The 23,854-nt window shown below is 40.2% G+C and overlaps 1 protein-coding gene across 1 annotated transcript; it reads left to right on the top strand.

The window, feature by feature from the left end:
- Positions 1–1,013: 1,013 nt before the first annotated feature.
- Positions 1,014–17,408, top strand: copb2 (COPI coat complex subunit beta 2). Its single transcript, XM_066681937.1, has 22 exons — positions 1,014–1,137; positions 2,148–2,285; positions 2,407–2,493; positions 3,317–3,443; positions 3,688–3,836; positions 5,148–5,294; positions 5,601–5,700; positions 5,823–5,965; positions 6,165–6,364; positions 6,466–6,576; positions 7,258–7,346; positions 7,581–7,687; positions 7,797–7,940; positions 8,783–8,913; positions 9,007–9,214; positions 9,765–9,875; positions 10,126–10,340; positions 12,857–12,949; positions 13,089–13,272; positions 13,404–13,478; positions 16,264–16,437; positions 16,943–17,408. Exons 1-22 carry the CDS (start codon positions 1,135–1,137, stop codon positions 17,036–17,038), a joined length of 2,832 nt encoding a protein of 943 aa, XP_066538034.1. The 5' UTR covers positions 1,014–1,134; the 3' UTR covers positions 17,039–17,408.
- The last annotated feature ends 6,446 nt before the right edge of the window (positions 17,409–23,854 follow it).

Genomic DNA, 23,854 nt, shown 5'->3' with positions numbered 1-23,854 from the left:
CTAAGTGTCATTATTTGAGTCCTACATATTGCACTTTGTAGAAAACAGGGATGGAGTTGAGATTTTCCCCCTGTGTTTAGTGACGCGTCATCGGTTCCTTCAGTGATTCATGACTCCTTTATGGACTAGACTCCGAATTGACTTCGGCTGAGGGAATCGACTCCTCGATTCTACTTGATTACAACCGAAATCAAACTAGTCTTACTTTATTATTTGTTTGTGTTAATATAAAGGCAAATTATAATTATAACTTGTTTTGCCAAATATAACGCCCTGCTAAATTTAGGGAACGCGTTGATATATTTACGGAAAATGTGTTACATTTTATTCCTGCTTTGCGCCCAATGATTCTGGGCAGGCTCCGAACTCACCGCGACCCTGAAGTGGATAAGTGGTTACAGATAATGAATGAATTAATTAAATGTATTAAATTTAGTGTACACGTTCAGTCAAAATGAGACATGACAATGGCATGACAAAATTATAGAATGACTTAATAATGTGTGGAAAGGACTCAAAAATGATGTGAAGGATAAAGCACAGAGTTTACTATCTTACTAATGGGATGTGATGGGAATGGGATTGTGAAATGGAATTAAATATTGTAATATTTAAAAATATAATTGTCCTATGTATTATATTATGCTTTTTTGCATTAAAAAATTAATTCACCTATTAGGATTTTGATGACGTATGCATGAGGCGTATGCTAAGGGGTATTATGTCGTTAACCCATCTAGTCAATCCTACGAATGGTTAAATCGTTTATAAATAAATATTGAAATATTTCTTTATTTCATTGCGAGCGGATGTCATCTGCAGGCCTCAGTTGAGCTCATTACGGTATATAAATAATAATAAAATAATAATAATAATAATAATAATAATAATAATAATAATAATAATAATAATCAAAGAGTCGACTCCCAGCCGTGTGACTCTCGGCAAAGGGTTGACCCCGATTCCCATACGCGTCTGAGTAGAAGAGTCGATTCTTTGGGATTCAACTCTCCATCACACGTTTCAGGAAGTTCCACGTCAGATGTGTGTGTGTTTCGCTGGAGCTTTTTCGCTGCGCGGATACAGCGGCACAACTGCAGCAGAAAGAGAGAGAAATTTTGTGATAGAAACAACATGGTGAGTGCTACATTGTTGTTATTAAACTAGTTTGATGTGTTACACACTCTGACAATATGTTTATGCAGCGCTTTCCAGCTCTTTATAAATTTCGTTGAGTTATATCGGTTTTCTCGATGTTGCTAAGCTAACAGACTGATTCTTCGAAGCTGAAGGCCATAGAGACACGGAGCTCATTTTTAATGAATTAAATACTTTTTGAATATACACTTTGCCTTTTGTTAACATACCGACATGAATTTTTTTGGTTTAAAAATGCATAGCCAGCTGAATAATTACTTAAAAGGTTTAATTAAACTGACGTTACCTCAGTGAAAGAGGCTAGCTCTGAATTAGCTGAGAATTAGGCAGGTATAAGCTGTATATATAGATTAGCCATAATATTAAAACGACCTCCTTGTATGTAGTTTATCAGTACCACCGAGGATATAGCTGCACTTTGTTCTGCAGTTACAGAGTGGAGACCATCTGTAGTTCTGCATACGTTGTTAGCCCCCTTTCACCCTGTTCTTCAATGGTCATGACCACTACAATTATTTACAATTATTGTGTGTGTGTGGGTCATCCTCAGCGCTGTAGTGACACTGACGTGGTGGTGTTAGTATGTGTTGCGCTGGAACGAGTGGATTAGTCACAGCAGTGCTACTGGAGTTTTCACTGCACTGCCATTGCAGGGCTGAGAGTTTATCCACCACCTTACTGTTGCAGAACAGAGTGATAGTGGGCTAGCAAAATACGTAGAGCAACAGGTAGACAACAGTCTAATTGGAGATCTACCAACAGTACTGAAATGGTCAGTGCAACTGACAATGAGTTTAGAAATGTAGGTCATTTTAATGTGTAGGTTAATATTTCTTTATTATTATTCTTGGGGATAATTTTTCCTAGAAGATGGAGCCTAGTCCTGACATACATTAGCTTTTTATATTAAAAATAACCTTTAGTCCGCAGTGAGGCTTATTCCAGCTCTAGGAAACCTGCATTTAAAGTACTGCACTTTTCTCCTGTAGCCTCTCCGGCTGGACATCAAGCGGAAGCTCACAGCTCGGTCTGACCGTGTGAAAAGTGTGGACCTTCATCCCACTGAGCCATGGATGCTGGCCAGTCTTTACAACGGGAGCGTCTGCGTCTGGAACCATGAAACACAAGTGAGTGAAAAGGCATCACTTGGTGTGGACAATCTCTCATTGGACCACATGAGTTTTAGTTCATGTTCCCCGAGACCTTCATTTACTTTTTTTATTATTTTCTTTTTTAATCATTTTGTAGACCTTGGTGAAGACGTTTGAAGTATGTGACCTGCCAGTGAGGGCCTCAAAGTTTGTTGCTCGGAAAAACTGGGTCATAACTGGAGCTGTAAGTACTGTATTTATCACTCTGTGTTTAGGGCTGATTTTTTTACTGACTGTTTTACATCATAAAGGGGACATATGCTACTATTTTAACACTGGTGTCATTAGTTGGTATATCACAAGTTCAACAGCAGCATTTTCATTCTGTTTAAACAGTCCTTTTAGGGACAACTGGTTTCAGCACCAGTTTTAAATAAGAATGAACCACACAGCTCATTTTCAGTGTTTTAGCTATCAGTGTTTCTTTTGTTTGTGTAGTTTTAGTTTTTTAGTTTTGGATTCCCTAATTTCTCTGTTCATGTTTCAGCTCAGTTGTCTTTCTTCTCTGCTTTTTTTAAGCTTGGTTCTCTTGCTTGTCTGCTCTTGTAGACAGTTTTTAGCATGACTCTCTTCCTACTTCGCTGTAGTTTTGACTGTTTTAGCTCAGTTCTCTTCTTAGTTCGCTCTTGTTTTCAGTTTTTGCTTGGGTCTCCTCCAACCCTGCTGTTTTTGTTTTTGCAGTTTTAGCTTGGTTTTCTTCCTTCTAGTGTCTTGATTTAACCATTTATCTTGGTTCTGTAGTTTCTCAGTCCTTATTTTTGCTTGGTTTCACTTTGCTCACATGAATGTGAGTGGTGGTAGAATTCTAATGAGCCTGCACTCAAAGTAGAACGTGAAGTAGTGTTAGAACGGCTTGTTATCTTGTTGCACAATTTTGATTTTAATGAGTTATTGTTCCACTCCACAGAAATCTTATATTAGCACTGTGTCAGTGGACCACTGTGTTTGAAATTCTCAGAGTACTTAGTTACACTGATTGAACTGCTTTTCAACCTTCTGTCTTCCAGGATGATATGCAGATTCGTGTTTTCAACTACAACACCCTAGAGCGGGTTCACATGTTTGAGGCTCATTCAGATTACATCCGCTGCATTGCTGTGCATCCCACCCAGCCCTACATCCTTACAAGCAGTGGTATGTATCGTGGATCTGTGATGTTGTGATTTGTTGGCTTTTAATCCGTAAAACATGACATATCTATCGATGACTTTTGTAATTTAAAGCAACACTAGTATTTTAACCTTGTAATTACAGCTTTAAAACCATTGTGATGCTTCGCTGACCTGTAATAGGGTAAAAAGAGCCCACCTAGTGTTTCTTTAAGGGATTTGTATGGGAGTTGTTTTCCTGAAAATTGTGTGTTTTCCTGTGATTTCAGATGACATGCTGATTAAACTGTGGGACTGGGAGAAGAAGTGGTCGTGCAGTCAAGTGTTTGAAGGCCACACACACTACGTCATGCAAATTGTCATCAACCCTAAAGACAACAACCAGTTTGCCAGCGCTTCTCTGGACAGAACCATCAAGGTATTTTCACGCCAGCGTGTAAAAAATGTGGCCCAAATCTGAAAAAAAAATTTTTCCTGCTGTTCATACAGTCTGTGTAATGTGACCTATATCTGACATCAGTCTGAACAAATCACGCTCCTGAACTAACCTGCATGCGCAAAAGACAAGGCTTCATGCGCTGACCAAAAGAAAATATCCGTCTGTGTCATACAAAGCACTTTCGTTTTTGAAATGAAGGAATGGGACCGGACTGTGCAGCACTATATCGCAAAACCTCCCTTTTCTTTGTGAGCTCTGTGTTAAAGACAGAGTATTAACTAAAGACTGTAAAGGATATTAAAACGTGAACAGATGTTTCTTTCACTCTAATTTCCCAGGTCTCTCACGAACATGTCATTTCCGAAGAGAAGTAGACGAGCACAGACATGAGTTTAATATTTCCATGATCCATATTTATACAGCTTAATACCGACATGAACAATATAAAACTGATATAGAATGAATAAAAAAACCAGCTTTTCTCTTGTTTGTTTTATAAAAAAAAACCCTTTATACAAATGTCCAGGTGTTTTATCTTCTCATGAGATCTAATGAGAGACAGGAACCGGGATTAATGAGTTTCACACGTTTTTCCCAATATTTTTACAAAACAAAAAGGCTTTGACCAGTCTGTTTCCATGTCCTAAACACCTCAACTTAAGACAAACATGCTTTGGACCGTAGTCCGATAATCATTCTCAATGGCCGGAGTGACGTAAAAGTCACATGAAATCCGATCTGGCCGTTCAGACAGAGTCGCATTGCCACAGGTTCGATATGAATCGGATCTCAATACCACATGTGAAAGTGGCCCAAATCTGATTTTAAATAGTCAGATTCAATGTGATTTGTGCTGTTCACATAGCTTCAAAAACGACACATCCATGTCACATATGACGAAACAGATTGGCTTTGGGCCACTTTTCCCTGCTGTGTGAACGTAGCCTTTGTGAGGAAGAAAAAAATTGTTGTCTTGAGTAGGAGCGATGATAAATTAAGAGTTTTATTATACACACTGAAACTAAATGTCGCACACTGGGTTCACCACATTCTACAGAACAACACAGGGGGGGGTTTCAGCATCTTATTCAGGATCAAAAGCTATACAACGAGTTGTCCTGAGGCTATTTCCCTAGGTCAGTGGAGGAGTTTGAGGCTCTGCTTCTGTGTGTTGCCCCTCTCATTAAAAAGGATTATATTTTCTTTAACCAAATATTAAAAATCTTCTTGGAGTGTAAGACCCGTCACTTGCAGGAAATATAACAATTGAAATAATTTGTGCTGTTCTAGGTCTGGCAGCTGGGCTCATCGTCTCCTAACTTCACTCTGGAGGGTCATGAGAAAGGTGTGAACTGTATCGATTATTACAGTGGTGGAGATAAGCCTTATCTCATCTCAGGAGCTGACGACAGGCTAGTGAAGATTTGGGACTATCAGGTAAGGACAGCCTCCTCGCTTTTCACCTTGCTTCTTTTTCTTGTGTATGTAAACTATTGATCTGAGTGGGGTCCTACCCTCTCAGAGTTTGAAAACAGGCATGTTTAGGATGTGGACCATGATGCAGGGTGGTGGAGGAGGGACTGTCAATGTTAGCTGTCGTGTTTATACATCTTATGATAACATGGTTAGCTGCAGGAAGCCAAGGAGCAGCAGGCTGTTTGCAGCTGGAGCCCCAAGGTCTGCAGAGATCCTATAAAATGACTTGCGTTATTGTTTCCTAAATGGCCTCACCTATCTTCTCAGAATAAGACATGTGTCCAAACTCTGGAGGGTCATGCCCAGAATGTCTCCTGTGTGAGCTTCCATCCAGAGCTGCCCATCATTGTCACAGGATCTGAAGATGGTGAGTTTCACACAAACACGAGTTGTACGACTAACACTCATGAGATTAATATCTATATAGGTATAATTATTAGTCATTAATGAGATCCAATAGTGATATTTTCTGTCCTTTCTGTTTTTTAGGCACGGTGCGTATCTGGCACTCCAGCACCTACAGACTGGAGAGTACCCTGAACTATGGCATGGAAAGAGTGTGGTGTGTGTGTGGCCTACGTGGCTCCAACAACGTGGCACTTGGTTACGATGAAGGCAGCATTATCATCAAGGTACTATATGCAGTATTTTGTAGTATAAAAGAAATGTATAGCAGATCCAACACTGAATTCAAGGCACATTTCATACACAAGGATAATTATAACTGATGATGTAGGATTTTGGTCCATATAGGTTTTATTTACCAAGTTTGTTTTACCAATATTTGTTTACACTATAAGTATTCTAACTGTTTCTGGGTTTCTCCTTAAGCTCGGTCGTGAAGAGCCAGCCATGTCCATGGACACCAACGGGAAGATTATCTGGGCAAAACACTCAGAGGTCCAGCAGGCTAACCTGAAGGCCATGGGGGATGCTGAGATTAAAGACGGAGAGAGGCTGCCCCTGGCAGTAAAAGACATGGGCAGCTGTGAAATCTACCCACAGACTATTCAGCACAATCCTAACGGAAGGTTGGTTCTCCTGAAATCAGTGCTGTATTATCCAAGAGCATTTCAGGGAAATATTTTTGGAAATAACTTGCTGCTTTATATTTGTCTCTTGATATGGCTAGGTTTGTGGTTGTATGTGGAGATGGAGAGTATATCATCTACACAGCTATGGCTCTGAGAAACAAAAGCTTCGGCTCAGCCCAGGAGTTTGTCTGGGCCCATGATTCCTCTGAGTAAGACTCTCATTCCCTATTTGTCTAATTCTTTTCAAAAATAAATGAAGTTGTTATTAAAGCAACACTATATAGCATTTTTATCTTATACTTATAGGTATAAAAAAAGTAATAAGAATTGAGCCTCTGTCTTTGCTACTCCAGGATCAGCACACCAGAAACAGCACTATGTAACTTTGAGGCAGGCAGATAACCCAAATAACCATACTCCCTACATAGTGCACATCGCAGATAATAAAACTAAAACTACTAGTTTGAGAGGGAGGCGTGAAGCTTCTAGATGATTATAAATGTTTTATAATCTGACATACAGAACACTGTGAGAAAACTGTATTTTATGATGTACACTGTACACTACATAGGATATAGATAAACATTTGAGATTCATTCAGAGAGTGAGAGGGAGACCAGGCGTATTCATTGGCATGAGATGAAAGAATGCAAGACAGATGCCGAGCTGGTTATTTTGTTGTAACTTAATTTAACAAGACTGTTGTAAATTTGAATTAGACTCTGCAAATGTAGGGGCAGCCCAGGAGCAAAAATGCAGATTCTGACTTAGTGTTGCTTTAATAGGGTTAAGGTTGTAAACAGTTGCAGGCATTATTTCCTACAGGTTCTGATTGGGATTTTAGGTCCGATTATTGGAATTACATATAAATAAGTAGTCTTTTGTCACAGGTATGCCATCAGAGAAAGCAACAGCGTGGTGAAAATCTTCAAGAACTTCAAGGAGAAGAAGTCTTTCAAGCCAGATTTTGGAGCAGAGGGTATAGTAGTGTCTCAGTTAATATTATCTTAATTCCTATTTGTAGCTGAAATAAGATTAAATTTACAGCATGTGGCAGACTCTCTTATCCAGTGATCTTGCCAAAGGTCTCTTATTTTCACCTTGGTGGGGCATTAAACCCCAGTCTGCTGCATATAAAGCTATTAGTGCCCACCTTGAAGTGATGAGTAATTTGGAGGCACCGGTGATCTAAATGTCTGTTTTTGTTACTCAGGTATCTATGGCGGATTCCTACTTGGTGTCAGGTCTGTAAACGGTTTGGCCTTTTATGACTGGGAGAATACAGAGCTCATCCGCCGCATTGAGATTCAGCCCAAACATGTAAGTATTGCTGGTTATTACTGAATTGATTCTCTCTGTTCCTGTTGTAGCAGTGCATTTTGTTAGCATGGTGATGCATGTTTCAATCGAGTTTACCATGTGTCTTCAGATCTTCTGGTCAGACTCTGGAGAGCTGGTGTGTATTGCCACTGAGGAGTCCTTCTTTATCTTGCGCTATCTGGCTGACAAAGTGGCCGCATCGCAGGAGTCCAATGAAGGAGTCACAGAGGATGGTATTGAGGACGCATTTGAGGTGAGAGGATGGAACAGTCATCTCCCGTGTCTTTCTGTCTTTACTGTGACAGAAAATGGAGCAAATATGACCATACAGGTCAGATTTGGTCTCTTTTAACTTGCAGTGCGGACACTCGCTTTGTTCACATTACCAGGCTGATGGTAGCTGATGGATGTAACTCCAATCTGTTTTTTGACCTTAATGTGACACAGAATCTGTATGAACGTGTCAAATCTTTTTTTTTTTTTTTTTTTTTTTCCCCTCCCCCAAAGCAAATTTAAGTCACTTTCAAACTCTTTTTTCAAGCTGTGTCCCAAATAGTGCCATACTCCCTACATAGTGCACTTCACAGTTTATAAAACTAAAAGTACTACATCCGCACTAGTTTGATAGCAAGATGCGAGGCATATTCCAGAATATAAACCCGTTAATAATTCAACACACAATGTGCTGAGTGCAGAAACTGTTATTGCATGACTTTCATTGTGCACTACATGGGGTGTAGTGAGTCATTTCAGATTCAGCCACTTGAAACATAATTTGAGTACAATGAATCAACTCACACTTGTGATGGTTTGGTTGCTAGTTACGGAGGCAACATGCACAATCCTATCAATATGCACTTGTGTGCTATTTCAGGGACAGATTTGTTCACATTACAGATGGATAAGGGTAACTTACATTTCTGAATGTGAGCTGTCGAAACAGCCACACCCGATCTGAGCAGAAAATGTAATTGATTAATGAAGCTTGTTAATGGATTAATTGATTAGCCCCCGTCTGAAAATATGATTTAAGGAATACATCTGTTTTCCAACGTTTCAGTCATCTGACTTAGCTATCGTTTTGTCTGTGTGCAGGTCCAGGGAGAGATTCAGGAAATTGTGAAGACAGGACTTTGGGTAGGAGACTGCTTCATCTACACCAGCTCTGTCAACAGACTTAACTACTTTGTAGGAGGAGAGATTGTAACAATTGCTCACCTGGACAGGTGTGGTGGACTTGGTTTCTATCTCTCTTATTACCGACAGGGTATGCTATGCTTGTATAGTATCAGAATGTAATCCTGACCTGTTCTTCTCAGGACCATGTACCTGCTGGGCTACATCCCCAAAGACGACCGGCTGTACCTGGGTGACAAAGAACTGAACATAGTCAGTTACTCGCTCCTGGTGTCAGTGCTGGAGTACCAGACGGCAGTGATGCGGCGAGACTTCGGGATGGCAGACAAAGTGCTTCCTACCATTCCGAAGGAGCAGAGGACCAGGGTAGCCCACTTCCTGGAGAAACAGGTAGGAATTCTTTGAATGTGGAGGAAGGTGCACACTATAAATTAGAGGCCTTGTAGCACCATGTTGTTCTTTCCAAGAACGACAACTTGAAGTTTTCACACAAAAGACCAGTCCAATGTCTGAACCAAGGTTCGTGTTTTGTTACATTGTTTACATTTGGTACATTTGATAGAGAGGTGCATCTGAATCAACAGATTAATTTATAATATTGACTATTAATAATTACTGTCAGTGATCAAGATGATGTAAGACACACAAATACATTGCTTAATTTTGCAATGCTTGCTTCTTTTTTTATTAAGACTCACTGGTCACTGAAGAAGCAATGTGGTTATGGCAATGAACTTACTGTTAAAAACAGGTTCTAGTCTGTCTTATATCCATGCTGATTCAACCTTCCTGTGATTGGTCCGAACTATCCAAAAAATGTGCTTTCATGCTGCATGCGAGCAGAACTTTGGTTCAGATTGATCTGGAGTTAAATCACCTTTTGGTTCTTTGGTCCAGACCGTAGTCCGAGGCACTCTTTACACATGCCATTTGTCTACAGGGCTTCAAGCAACAAGCACTTGCAGTGTCCACAGACCCAGAGCACAGATTTGAGCTGGCTCTGCAATTAGGAGAACTTAAGATTGCCTACCAATTAGCAGTCGAAGCGGAGGTAAGATTTCTACTCATTTATCCTGCAAATAAATTCAGATAATTTTAAAACATGTTTACTCTGCGGTTCAGGGACTTGGTGATGACATGAGCTGGTGCCCAGCTGCTGGCTAATGTCAATCTGCCCTCGAGCAATGCACTTAACCCCAAGTAGCCTCAGGATAACTTGGTTAATGAAATTTTCTCTGGGCAAAATGCTGTCACTACTGAGCGATCCCCTGAGAATCCCTTTTTCTTTTCTTCCTCTCCAGTCCGAGCAGAAATGGAAACAGTTGGCTGAGCTGGCCATCAGTAAGTGTCAGTTTGGACTGGCCCAGGAGTGCCTTCATCACGCCCAGGACTACGGCGGCTTACTGCTGCTAGCAACAGCCTCTGGTAACGCTACCATGGTGAGCAAATTGGCCGAAGGCGCCGAACGTGATGGCAAAAACAACGTGGCCTTCATGACCTACTTCCTGCAGGGCAAGTGAGTGCTTTGGGATTGCTGCAGTTTCTTTTTATTTTTTTGCTTGACACGTATTCTAAGGGAACAGCTTAAAGCTTCAGGTTAAATTGATCCATAAGTTTGCATTAATATATATTTATATGAGGAAATAAAAATGGCTTGACTAAATGTCAAGCAGTGAAATAAATAGTGTACAGGCACATGGAAACATTCTTTCTGTAACTGTTTACACAGCATACTTGCACAATAATGGAAAGATGTGTCTAAATGGCTCAGTGAAAAGTACTGTATTAACAAAAGAGATTATTTTTGATATTGATATCTATGAATATCAGGAAATTATTGAGCGTTTCAAGAAGCCATGTTAAAGACCAATTTTATGCTTCTGCGTTGAACCTTCACCATAGCCTGATGCACACTTTCCCAGAAATGTAACTACATGTCACATCAGCATTGCAATCACATTGTGACTGGTCCATGTTTGTCCGACTGTTTGAACCAAGGAATTCCAAAAACACAAACTCCTCTTCTCCACAATAGGGTGGCGAAGACAGCATCAAATTAATCCTGAGAGATTTCCCCAGACATTGGTTTGGACGTCATATAATTAATATGGAGTATATAGAAGTTGGAAACGTGGGAAAATATTCCCTGTGTTGTACATGTTACTTTACTGGCACCACAAGTAAATTATCTGTTCCATTTAGGGCCCTACAATCTAAATAGTGCAGTTCACATATTATAAAACTAATACGACTACACCACTATATCTTGTACTACATTGAGTTGAGGAAGATATGAGATTCAGCCCTACACTGAAGTATAAACACACAACATTATAGGGCACTAAATCAATGCAAAAGTGTAAATCTGTCTTAAGCAGTGCTGTACAAAGTACAAACATTGTACTTGAGTACAAGTACAGATACTCAAGGTAAAATATTACTGCAGTAAAAGTAGAAGTCCTCGTTGTAGATCTTTGAGTACAAGTATCGAAAGTAAAAGTACCATGACATATGGCTCTAAAATATTATAATTTTTTTTAACAAGACTTAACACACTATGTGAAAAGCTTTGTGTCAAGACTCAGTCTTTTAATAGATTATTGATTAATTTGACACTGCACACTGTATTCTGCATACTGCAGAAATGGCTAAATAAATACAATGAATGTTATATCAACTATTACATAAACCCAAGGTGCTGCCCCTCCAAACCAACACAGGTTGCTTTCTCCTGAGTATTAAGACCAATTTAGGCCTGATGCATGCCTCTCCAAAAATGTAACTCGTCACATCTATGCAGACCACAACAATTGTGATCGACGAACATGGTTTAAGTTGCTCAGGTCAAAAAGTTCAGAAATATTAACTCCTCCACACTACACTCCCTAAATAGTGCACTTCAAAGATTCGTAAAACTAGATAGGGTTGAATATGAAACCCTAGTGGTTTGCCTGTGTAATTGCAGAGTGATGCAGACACCAACACGTGTAAACTTTCACAATGGCTTAGGACACTTGTGCATAACAGTTTTTACTCATTTTGGAACATTAGGTAAATTTGATTGTTTCTGCTCCTGGGGCTGCTCCTAGTACAGTTAACTTTTACAGCACTGCACTGAAAATGTTTGGGAGGGAGGGAAGGTGGGGTTTCCTACCCTCCTCCAAAAGTTACATAGTGCAGTTTCTGTATTGCTGAGTCGAGTATCAACAACAGAGACTCTACTCTCCCTATACTCAAGCCTATATACAATGTCTTTTGAACTTGTTTATCCCTCTGTACCGATTTTTGGGTTTTGGAATATTTCTTCTGGTTTTGACCTTTTCATGCATTGTGTTTAATAAATCTACAACTGACTCACCCTCGGTGAGTGATTTTTGACATTTACAGATATGTAAACCGTGTATATGAGTGAATAGTAGTTAATGATAACTCAAATACCAAACGGTACAAATCATTTTGCTATTTCATAATAGTTCTAAGAACTGAATGTGATTACTTGGTCTCAAGTTCGCACAACGGTTGATTAAAGTCAGACTTTGGTGGTATTGGTTTTAGGCGGAAATCCATTTTCACTTGTTTCAGTGCAGTGCGTTCATTCGTTTCCTAGCAGCAGAGCTGCTGTGTGTCACATGGAGAGCTGTGCGGAGCAGGGAGATTTGTTCAGACAAGTTACAGTTTTATTCAAACATAAACCAAAAGGAATGAGAGTTTCATAATGTAGTGGAGTTAAAGTAAAATGTGGCCCAAACTGGAAATACTTCATTAAAGTACAGATACATGAAAAAACTACTTAAGTACTGTAACGAATTACATTTAATAACTACTTTAGTAACTAATTACATTCATTACGGGCATGAAAAGAGTTTTATAAATTAAAAATTTCAAAAAGATGGATCAGTTTCATAGGTCTGTTATTTCATTACAAGTGTACAACTAATTTGTCAAAATTTACCCACTCAATGCTTCATTTAAAAACCTGTTTTTATTTACATTTTGCTATAAGATTCTATATGTTTCTCATTCAATTCATAGATTAGACCAGTGTCTGGAACTCCTGATCCGGACTAATCGACTTCCCGAAGCTGCATTTTTGGCTCGAACGTACCTGCCCAGCCAGGTGTCCAGGTATTACCTCTCACACACAAATTAATACAGAATGTTTTATTATTTTGATTAACCTGATTATTACTTTTTTATTATTATTATTACAACTCTATATGAATATGAATCCCTGTGCTTAATGAAGAGTCTTTGTGACTAACAGAGTGGTGAAGCTGTGGAGAGAGAACCTGGCGAAGGTGAACCAGAAGGCAGCCGAGTCGCTAGCCGACCCCACAGAGTACGAGAACCTCTTCCCTGGCCTGAAGGAGGCTTTTGTGGCCGAGCAATACCTTCGTGAGACCTGCCTGGGCAAGACCAGACCGGCTAGAGACTACCCACTCGTCACTGTAAGTTCTGTTACCTGTAAAGTATGTCCAGCTGACATCCTCAGTCCTGGAGTCAACATCTACTGCTTCATTTAATATACAGTGTTGCTTAATACTTTATTACCGATGCTTATATTCTGTCCCTTTTCCAGCCTAATGAGGAGCGCAATGTTTTGGAGGAAGCCTCTGGTTATGAGCCCAAAAGTGTTCTCCCTGGTGCTGCACAGGTGGGTCTTTACAGGCATGGGTCCAAAAGTGCTGCATACAGATCAATGGTTGTCCCCACTTCAACTGTTTTGTTCAAGTGTCTGCATCACTGCAATTACACTGGCAAACCACTAGAGCTGAATTTCATTCATCAAACATCTTATTCAGCCCTATGTGCTACACAATATAGAGGTTTAGTCATACTAGTTTTACAAATCACAAAGTCACTGTGGATTATTTTCTCAGAAATTCCCTATAGAACACTTTCTGTTCCATATATGTCTGTAAAGTACTAATTTCTCACAAAATATTACAACTTGAAAACGGTAATGTTGCACCAAGTTGGAGCAATATATTTTCAGAAATTACAGTACACAGACAAAGAAGGCAGTTGTTCCTTCCAGAGTGTACCGACCCGTTTTAATCTGTATCTTTTAAGTATAAATGCATTGGGTGAAAATAGAATGTGTGTGCACGTATTTCGCCCTGTGGAGGACTGGCTTCGCCCTCCAGGGTGTGTTCAAGCCTTGCGCCCGATGATTACGGGTAGGTTCCAGTCCCACCGTGACCCTGGACTGGATAAGTAGTTACAGAAAATTGGAATCTTTGTTGTAATTATTGACCTACAGGCTCTGCAGATTGTAACAAGACCAATTGTTTGTGGACTGGATCAAAATCCAGGGACTAGTTTGAAAAGCTGCATTATCACCCAACTGACCATTGAGAAAATACTATGCGTTTTGTGACAGTATATGCAATTGCAAATTCTGAGACACTGGGCAGAGTATACGGTGAATCGAGTTGCTTGTTGATACGCTTAATTAGATAACACTGAATTGCGCCCACTAGTGGCTATTGTAACAAAATGTTTTATATACTTAGGAAGTGCCCTCATGGAAATACCATTCATGTTTCATCATGATTGGGCATTGTTAAGGTTGTCAAACTGTTGAAATTTGATTGGCCAATGGTAGCCATGATTTTTTTTTTTTTTTTTTTTTTTTTTTTTTTAATATAACCATAATGCATTTGAATGCATTGGTGAGATTAAACCCACATATATTTAAATGCGAACTAGTCACTGAATTATAACATAACATGGACATATGTGCTATCAGCAGAATCATAGGAACCTGAACTTAATTATCAAAGAATTGTTGAAATGATCACTGCATGGCATCCAGGCTCTGCTTAATACAAGTGTTGCATTTTGCCTTCTAAACGTCACACAAACAGCTGATCTGCTGAAATTTGATTGGCCAATGAAATTAATAATTTTGTTTGTATGAAGTTGTCCTTAATTTCCCAAGTGTAGTCTTGCTTGCAGAACAAGCTTGCCACACATGAACTTAATACACCTCTTAGATGCTGAGATAGCTATTATAGCGCCCCTATAATATTTAATGCACCAGCATATGCATTTGTAACAAACATTTCCTATTTGACCTGGTTGTTAAACAGATAATTGAAGTAAGGGTCCTAGCTGGTCACTTTGACTATATACAGATGGAGACACCATAACTAAAATAAGTATGCATAAAGAGTGTATTTACATCCAATGATAAAGCAGGGAAACAAACCATTCGTATACACACACATTATAAACATCTAATAGAAACGTGTAAGAGATAGGAAGTGTAAGTCCTTAAAATGTCCCACAGTAGAAGGCTTTGCAAAACAGGTAAATAATTGAACCGTTCTCACCATTTCATTCTGTTCTTTGTTTGTTAGACAAGTGTAGAGAAAAACAAGGATAAGAGTAATTAATTCCTATGCGAGGGTAGATGTTGTGATTCTGCTGTGTAGATGTTCCAAAACGAAGGTAGTTGTCCATGGAGATCCCTGAAGGTCTTGGAGTAGGCCAGTAAAAGGAAGTGCCCTTTCTGGGCATAAAAAAACAACAACAGTGTTTTCCCAAAGCAAGGAGTTCATACAGGGAGCTTCACCATGATCTGTTTGTAGCTTGTAGCTCTCTTGCACATGGCCCCTCTTCTTCATATACTCTGTTTACTTTATGTAGCCACCTAGTGGCTGGAGTAAAGAACTTCACCAGAGGTCATTGAAATTAATCAGTTTTCGTGGTTACAAATGCTACACCAGAATCATGTCTTCAAGCAATGTCTGAAAGTTGATCTGAATTGAGTAAAATATACAGGGGTTAAAGTAAAACGCATCATTAACGGTACAGGTTCATTTGCATATGGTGGCCATCTTGATTTGAAAGGTCCAGATTTTTTGGATTATTATTGACCAGAATGCACCTGCGAATGTTTTGACATTAAGTTCATAAGGGTAGGATCAAAAACCAGAAACTACTTCTGAAAATAAGATTTGTGAATTATGCAAATTAGCTCTAAATCTAAGTGGGTGGAGCTTAGTGGTTGTAGTGACCTTTTTGATTTGTCCAGACCCAAGGAATAAGGTGCAAAAGAAAATTTGGTCTCTGCACCTCACATGGCAAGAGCCCTGTAGGAGCTAGAGCGACCGAGTAGCTGGGGGAACTACTACCTGTTCAGTATCAAGTCCATAGGTCTTACAGTCTAGGCTGTGCTATTCGTTATCAGGCAGAAAGAGAATAAAAAGAATCCTACCAAATACAATAGGTTTCCTTGCACTGTAGAACTCTGGGCCCTAAAACTGAGATAAAAAAAGTTAGTCCTTGACAGGTTGAAGGGTGTGTTATGATAAATGTTTTTAAAGATACATATTCTGTACAACCACTCAGGGCTGCAGACTGTTTTCAGACCTCTGCAGAAATAGTATTCACTTCTAAATGTGTTGGTGTGTATCTGTGCACTCTTGCAGCCAGCTGACAACACTGAGGAAGCTGAGGAGAAATCAGGAGTACTGGCCTCAGTCATGGCTGCTGTTTCTGCTCCAGTAGCTGCTGTAGTGGCCAGTGTGGCTCCTCCCCCAGAGCCTGAACCCCCTAAGAAGCCTGAGGGGCCCACCACAACAGCTGAAGATCTGAAAGATAAGGTCAGTTCAAAACATTGTTTTGAAATGTTGAAAAATGATTCCAAAAGGCAGGAAGTTGGAGAAAGGAAGGCATTTATGTGTTCTTAATTATTAATGAACCTGTAGATCAATGAGCTACTTGTAGTGCTCTATAGGCAGCTCTGCCACTCTGTAGAGTTTGTTTGTTTATTTTCAGAACCTTCCAGTTCTACCTTAAATGTTGCAGTATCCTCAGGCACTAGAATGTAATTGATTAAACTGACAATAATTGAAGTTTTGGGTCTGAGGGTTGACTACTGAGGTTGCTGGGTGACTTGAAGACTACCTGCTGCGCCACCATGCCGCCCTAACCCTAATTCTGAAGATTGTTATAATTGATGTTGGTCTGACTTGTTTCTCTACACCAATAATATTACCTTTTGTAATGTCGTTAACATTAAATTTGTGTTTTTACTGGACAAAATGTTGTTTGTTTGAAAAACCCTACTGTAGATGTTTGTCTTACACCGTTTCGTTTTGCCTCCAGACTCTGGAAGAACTGGAAGACGACTTGGACAACATGGAGCTGGACGACATCGACACATCAGACGTCAATCTGGACGACGACTTCTTAGACGACTGAGTCGCCCCCAAAAAAGAGAAGCATTAGTTTATTTAAGAGACCAAGCCTTTATGTACATGTTCATGCCGTCTGTCCAGAAAGATGTCCAGTACTGAAGACGTGGAGAAGGGATGTATGTCCAGGGAGAACTGAGCAGAGTATGGCTGTGTGAAATAGACCTGGAGAATCATTTTCTTGTCAAGTTGAAATTTTGTACTACGTGTAGGACCTTCAACTGTTTTTCCTTTCTTTGCCCATTCAACAAGTGTATATTTACATTCATGTTTTCACCATGTTAATCCAAACACTCAATAAATAATAACTTCAACAGCGGGGTTAGTTACAACTGATTATGGTGATTGACAGATGTGTGTCCTGTTTTCCAAACTGAGATTAAGCTTAAAATGTGACAGGGTGAGTGTGAGAATGACTGGGTGCATGTGTGAGTAAATGGGTGTGTTGCCTTGTAGTGGAGTGGCATGCCGTGTGTCTTGTTGGTGGTGGATACTGTCTGCATACTGGGTGATGGTTTTCCACTCCAAAACATGTACTGGCTAAGTGTTTCTACAGACTTTACACAAACAGTGAATGTAGCCTGAAATAGCACAACTCACTCATTAGAGGGCGTCACGTTTAAAGTTATTCTATTTGTCCAGCAGAGGTTGATGAATTTGATTAAGTTACAAATAATGTCCAGATCCTAATACCGATATGCAAGATTTTGCATATTGAACATAGGGGGAATGCATACTGTATCTGGTACACAAAAGTAGTACAGGCAGTGTACTGCGAAGGATTAGAGGATGACCAACGGAAACTGTAGCAACAGAGGAGCTACTGTCTTTGACTTTACATCTACAAAGCGGACCAACGAGGAAGGTGTGTCTAACAGAGTGGACCCAAGGGTACAACATTCCAGCAGCACTGCTGTGTCTGATCCACTCTGACAATCACAACACACAGTAAACACCACCACATCAGTGTCACTGCAGCGCTGAGAACGATACACCACCCAAATCATACCTGCTCTCTGGGGGTGTACTGACCATTGAAGAACATGGTAAAGGGCGCAGACAAGGTTTGAGCAACATATGGACTGCGGTCATTGTGGAATTACCATGCTGTTTAATGCCTTTTTTAAAACAGAAGAATGGCATAACAAATCTGGATTAGTTTACTGGTGGTCCCTAGTCCCAAAACAATTATTAAAAAAAAAAAAAAAGCAAGCTGATAAAACTCAGTGGAAAACAAACCTCTCCTTCCTCTCTTCTAATCAAAAAGCTTCCACACATTTAACTTTCTTTCCAGGAGGTGGTGCCGAGTTTCCATTTTTCAATCAATTTACAAACAGCCACCTTAAGCCCTGTAAGTATTTAGACAATTTTTTTATAAACTGCAGATATTAAGCACCTGGCCTCGGCTAAGTAACAAAATGCTAACACTAACTCTACAGGAGCTGGTGAAAATATAGCAAAATTACTAACAAGAAGAGAAAGCCTCTTCAAAACATGTACAGTGCCTCTTACACATCACCAACTGAGACCATTGTAGACTCTTACCTGTACTTACAGATACTCACCTGCATATGGGCCATGTGAAAGGAGAAAGAGTGTTAGCTCCAGACACTGAGTTTTACTTATCTGGTTGAGTCCATCCTCCGTAGAAGGTAGGGGGACGCAAATAAAACACTGAAGTTGTTGGAGAATGCTAAACGTTACCATTGGAACTGCATATTGTAAATATAGATGATCCATTGTTATTTCTACACAAATAAAACCTAGGTGTCTATGATATTATTACGTTTACCAGGGGGGTGGAGCTATAACACATATATATATATATATATATATATATATATATATATATATATATATATATATATATATATATATATATACCACACAAAGGTAAAAGGGGGAGGGAACACATCAGTAAATACACTTGTGCATTGCGAGAACAGCTTCCAACGGGCTTCCCATCTCATATCTCACGAGAAGATTCACTCGCAGACATGCCCTACAAGTGCTCATACTGTAGCATGTCTTTCAACCAATGCCAATATTCTGAAACTTCACAAACATATCCACATGGAAGAGAAACCCTATATCTGCTAGAAATGCAGGAAGGGAGGTCCCATCGGATGGTCCAAACTCCTAGACTCGAGCTCAGGTACACCACCACTTGTGGGAAGATCTTCACCCGGAAGGATACCTTCAGAAAACACCAAGTGATTCATTTCAACTCAAAAGCTTTTGTTGGCCCAGTCAGAAAAGGACCACGTGCAGAAAACAATATACATTTGCAGTGACTGCGAGGAGATGTATATGGCATATACTACAGAGGTTTGCTGCTCAAAGTCTGGGGACAGCTTTAACACCCGCGGGAAACCGCCCGCCCTTAATTTACAACATTCAAATAGAACGGAGTATGACGGTTTCCGCCAGAAAACAAGCCTCCAGCAGCACAAGAAGCTCCAAGCAGTCTGAGGAAGGTTGAAAGAATTCACTAGACAAGACAAAGTGATGAAGAATCTCAGAAACCATGAGGTGAAGAACTGAGTTCTGGGAACTATTCCAGATGATGGTTCATTATGTTATTTTGACGAGATTTATTTTGCTATTATTGTGTATCCTTAGCACACTTCGCGCTTGTATCATCAATCATCCTGGAGAAAAGTTTAATCCTAAGTGGTGAAGGTCTGACAAAATTCTGCTTCACACTGGCATCTCTACTCATTATCATTTCTGATTTATTATGGAATTGCCCAGATGTTGCTTCCATCCAATCAATGAATGAAAATGTCCCAAGTCTTGTTTGTTGTCTTTCTTTGACACTAGATGGCAGTCGTGTACAAAGCTGTTGGTGCCACGATTAAAATGACAGGAAAGTAAGAGAGAACACTTCACATGCACCATTCCTTTTCATTTGCTGAATTTAACACACTTGGAGGATATGTTTGGGGGCATATATATTATGGGCTGTACAAATGTCAAGGCACAGCAAGGCAGTACAGTGGCTCTACAGGAACTGCTGCCACCACAAAGGTTCCTTGCGTCAGTGTCTGAGGCCTCTGTGCCCGTTTGGGTTTCTAAATCACGATTAATATACCTTATGAACACAACAGTAGTGACAATGTGTTCCCACTGCTAAATAATACCACTTATAATGCACCTAGGACTTTTTCTACACATCCAAATAGTTTTACATATATTTAACCATTTGGAAGTCACCTCCAGCACCACCAATGTGCAGCATGCACCTGGATGATGTAACGGCAGGAAAACCATGCCATTATGCTCACCACACATCAGCTAATTTGAGACGCAACTGGGCAAAGCCAGACACACTCCCTGGTCAATGCCCCAGCCCATTGCAGTTGTGGGACCATAGAGCTGTGTGCCAATATGTGTTTTAAATAGATTCATTAAACCCCCTACAGAAGGTGGTCTGAGATGTATTTTATCCAGATGTGGAAGTTTAAGTTTGTGTAAGTCTCTCCAAGCCATATTAGTCCACCATTACCACACCCAACACTGTATGTCACAATACCTGTGGTCCATTACTGCAAGGAGGCTAATTATGGAGCTGATTTGAAGTCAGATTTCAAAGTGACAAACCACCGAATGTAATTCAGAGGTGGTTTAAATCTGATCAGGATGCAGTTCACACACTAGCCTTATGAAACGACTAGGTGTAAACACATTCTTTGTCTTTGTAAAATAAGTCTAACCTTGTTGTGTAATGGTGATGAAATTGTCAGACCTAAAATGTCACATTTACTCATTTTTTACTCAAATCCAAAGTTACATCTGTGGTAAAACCTCTGATGTTTATACATTCTGGCTGGTGGATGTTTAGATACTGGAAGGCTCAGTGAACTTTGGGCTACAATAATGCAATGCTGCATGAAGAAAAGTCATGTTTTTTTTTTAGGGGATTCTAGGACACACACACACACACACACACACACACACACACACACACACACACACACAGCCAATCCACCTGCTGACACAAACTCATCCCAGACAGTGACCTGATGCAGGGATCGAAGGACCCTGAAACTCTGGAGCTGCACTGCAGCACCATTGTGCAACACAAAAAAATGACACATTTCTATCATTATTTCTAGAAATAAATCCCAGAAAATGAGGTTGGCATAAAATTGGCTGCATGATGCCTGATACATTGGGTTATGATTAGCTTTGAGATGAGGTTTTGGTCTAAAATAATTTTCAATATTTTCAAAATTATTCTTGGCAGAGGGATGCAATTGGGTTTTTTTAAGATTATATATTATTATTTTACCATTATTATTACTACACAGGGTTCTATGGGACTAGATGCAAAAATAAGGAGTATTACAGACAGCAGGAACAGCCTGCTCCTCTCATTCTTCTAAATGTTCTTCTAAATAAAGGCTTAAGTTAAATTGTGAAATGTGAGTTTGTGTAATGGCACTCCGTCCAGTCTGTGTTCCTGCCTTGTCCCAAAGATTCTGTGTGGAGTCCGGACCCGTCATGACCCTACACAGGACGACGTGGTTACAGATAATTAATGAACAACAATGATTCATTCCCTTTTGGAGTAGGTCTTAGCCCTGAAACACTTATCATGAGTAAGTATGAATAAGTGAAGTACAAGCCAATTCCACAAGGTGTTTTACATCTGGACAAAACCTAAAGAGCCTACGGAAGGTTGAAAATGAAAAGTTGCTGTCTGGAAAGAACTTCACCTTGAATTATTGTTGCTCTGTGAAAAGAGGAAGAAATCAACCCAAGGAGGCTAGCTCTGCTGAGCGAAAACTAAAACGATTTTCCTACAAACAAAATTCAATATAAAGAGAAAGGACTAAAATGTTCCAGAGAATTCCCAAGAAAGCACCAAGGGTGAAGGTCTTGACAAAGCAAGGCCTACCAGAGGAGAGGTAGACACTGGGGTAAACTCTAGGGATTACATGTTACAAGCTTAGCCTTGTGACAGCATTCTGAAAAGAGAACACAAGCATGGAGCTATGAGGGAGCTGCCTTTATATAAGTCCAGTCATGGATGCTACAGATTGACCTTAGTTACCTAAGAGCTCTCTGGCTAATTCTCAATATGTGTTGTCTTATGTTTTTGTGTACTTGCTGGGTGTCATCTTCCAGTATTTAAGAACTCAAACACCAAAAATGGTATGAAAGTACATGGATGTTGTTCTTGATTCACACTAAATAATTGAAGCATAAGCATCAGGTATTTTCTCTAGCAAGGCGACGTCATAAGTAGGTTCCTCTCAAGAATATTCTTCCTCAAAACACAAGTTCAATAGTTCATGCTATTGACAAGCAGCCTCTGTCTCCCCTTGTGGCCAAAGATGTCATAGCACCTTTGTCAAGACCTTTGGCAGAAACACCACTGCCACAAAGCAGACTAATGGAGCTTATTCACTGGATGGAACATACATGACTCCACTCGGCTCGGCTCTTTTAGTCCCTGCTCAATTATGGTTCCAACCGAGCCGAGTCACTAAACTGTGACGTGGAAACCCTGCAGAGCGATGGTGGGCCAGAGACCTGTCAATCACCATGAAATGCAGAGCTCCAGCACAAACTAGCGGCTTTTTGACAGCAGCTTTCACGTCTGTTTTTATCCAGCTCTTTACATTACCCCAAAGTGTTTTCAAGAGGTTAAAACATTCCTTGAGTCAGTGACTGACAGAAATATCCAGCAAAAGCAAAGTGTATAACAAGGAAAACCGATCTGTGCAAACTGGGACATGGAGCTGTGTTAAGTCCAAGAATACAAAAAGAACATGTGGATACACAATAAGTAAACAGCGCCTAACCTTTACCTCCAGGATTGTGATTCTCAAAGCCCATGGTTACTGTTGGGGTACCAAGATGGGGTTTCATGACATCACCGGCTCTATTTTGCTGGGGGAGTTGTGTTAGTGAAAGCTCAATCAGCCAAAAGCAGGCAGAGCTGAGTCACGTCGAGCCCATCTCATGCAGTGGAACTGCACCATAAATTTCAGTTCCCAGCTCAGACAGGAACACCACTCTACACCCATAATGGTGCTTTTCCACTTCATGGTACCTACACAACTCGATTTTACGTATTGTCTTATGTATTTTGAGTAAACAATGCATATCTTTACATTTGACTTTGTTGCCGTTAGTGGTGATGGACTGATGCAATGCCATCAGTTAAATTTCTGGGAGGGAGCTGTGGTTGTAGAAAATGAACCAGATACCAAAATGTAGGTAGATTCAAGTAGTGTATGTGCCATGAAGAGAAAAATCTTTTTAAGAGTCTTTAAGCAGGACCAGTAACACTGCATTAGCCAACATCAAGTCGCTCTGGAAAAGAGCATATGCTCAATGCCATAAATGTAGATATAGTACCATCCATCCATTATCTGTAACCGCTTATCCAATTCAGGGTCACGGTGGGTCCAGAGCCTACCTGGAATCATTGGGTGCAAGGCGGGAACACACCCTGGAGGGGGCGCCAGTGCTTCACAGGGCAACACACACTCACTCACACACTCACACCTACGGACACTTTTGAGTCGCCAACCTACCTACCAGCGTGTGTTTTTAGACTGTGGGAGGAAACCCACGCGGACATGGAGAGAACACACCAACTCCTCACAGACAGTCACCCGGAGCGGGAATCGAACCCACAACCTCCATGTCCCTGGAGCTGTGTGACTGCAACACTAACTCCGGTGCCACCATGCAGCCTATATATAGTACCAATTTTTCAAAATGTTAATTTCACTTTCTGGTAGATGCCAAAATCTAGTGATATACTCACCCATTCATTAATTCCTTGTCTGTAACAGCTTCATGA

The sequence above is a fragment of the Hoplias malabaricus genome, chromosome 9 (assembly GCF_029633855.1).
Source record: "Hoplias malabaricus isolate fHopMal1 chromosome 9, fHopMal1.hap1, whole genome shotgun sequence".
Classification (NCBI taxonomy): Eukaryota; Metazoa; Chordata; class Actinopteri; order Characiformes; family Erythrinidae; genus Hoplias; species Hoplias malabaricus.
The sequence above is the reverse complement of the archived record's forward strand: the minus strand, read 5'-3'. Positions and strand labels throughout refer to the sequence as shown.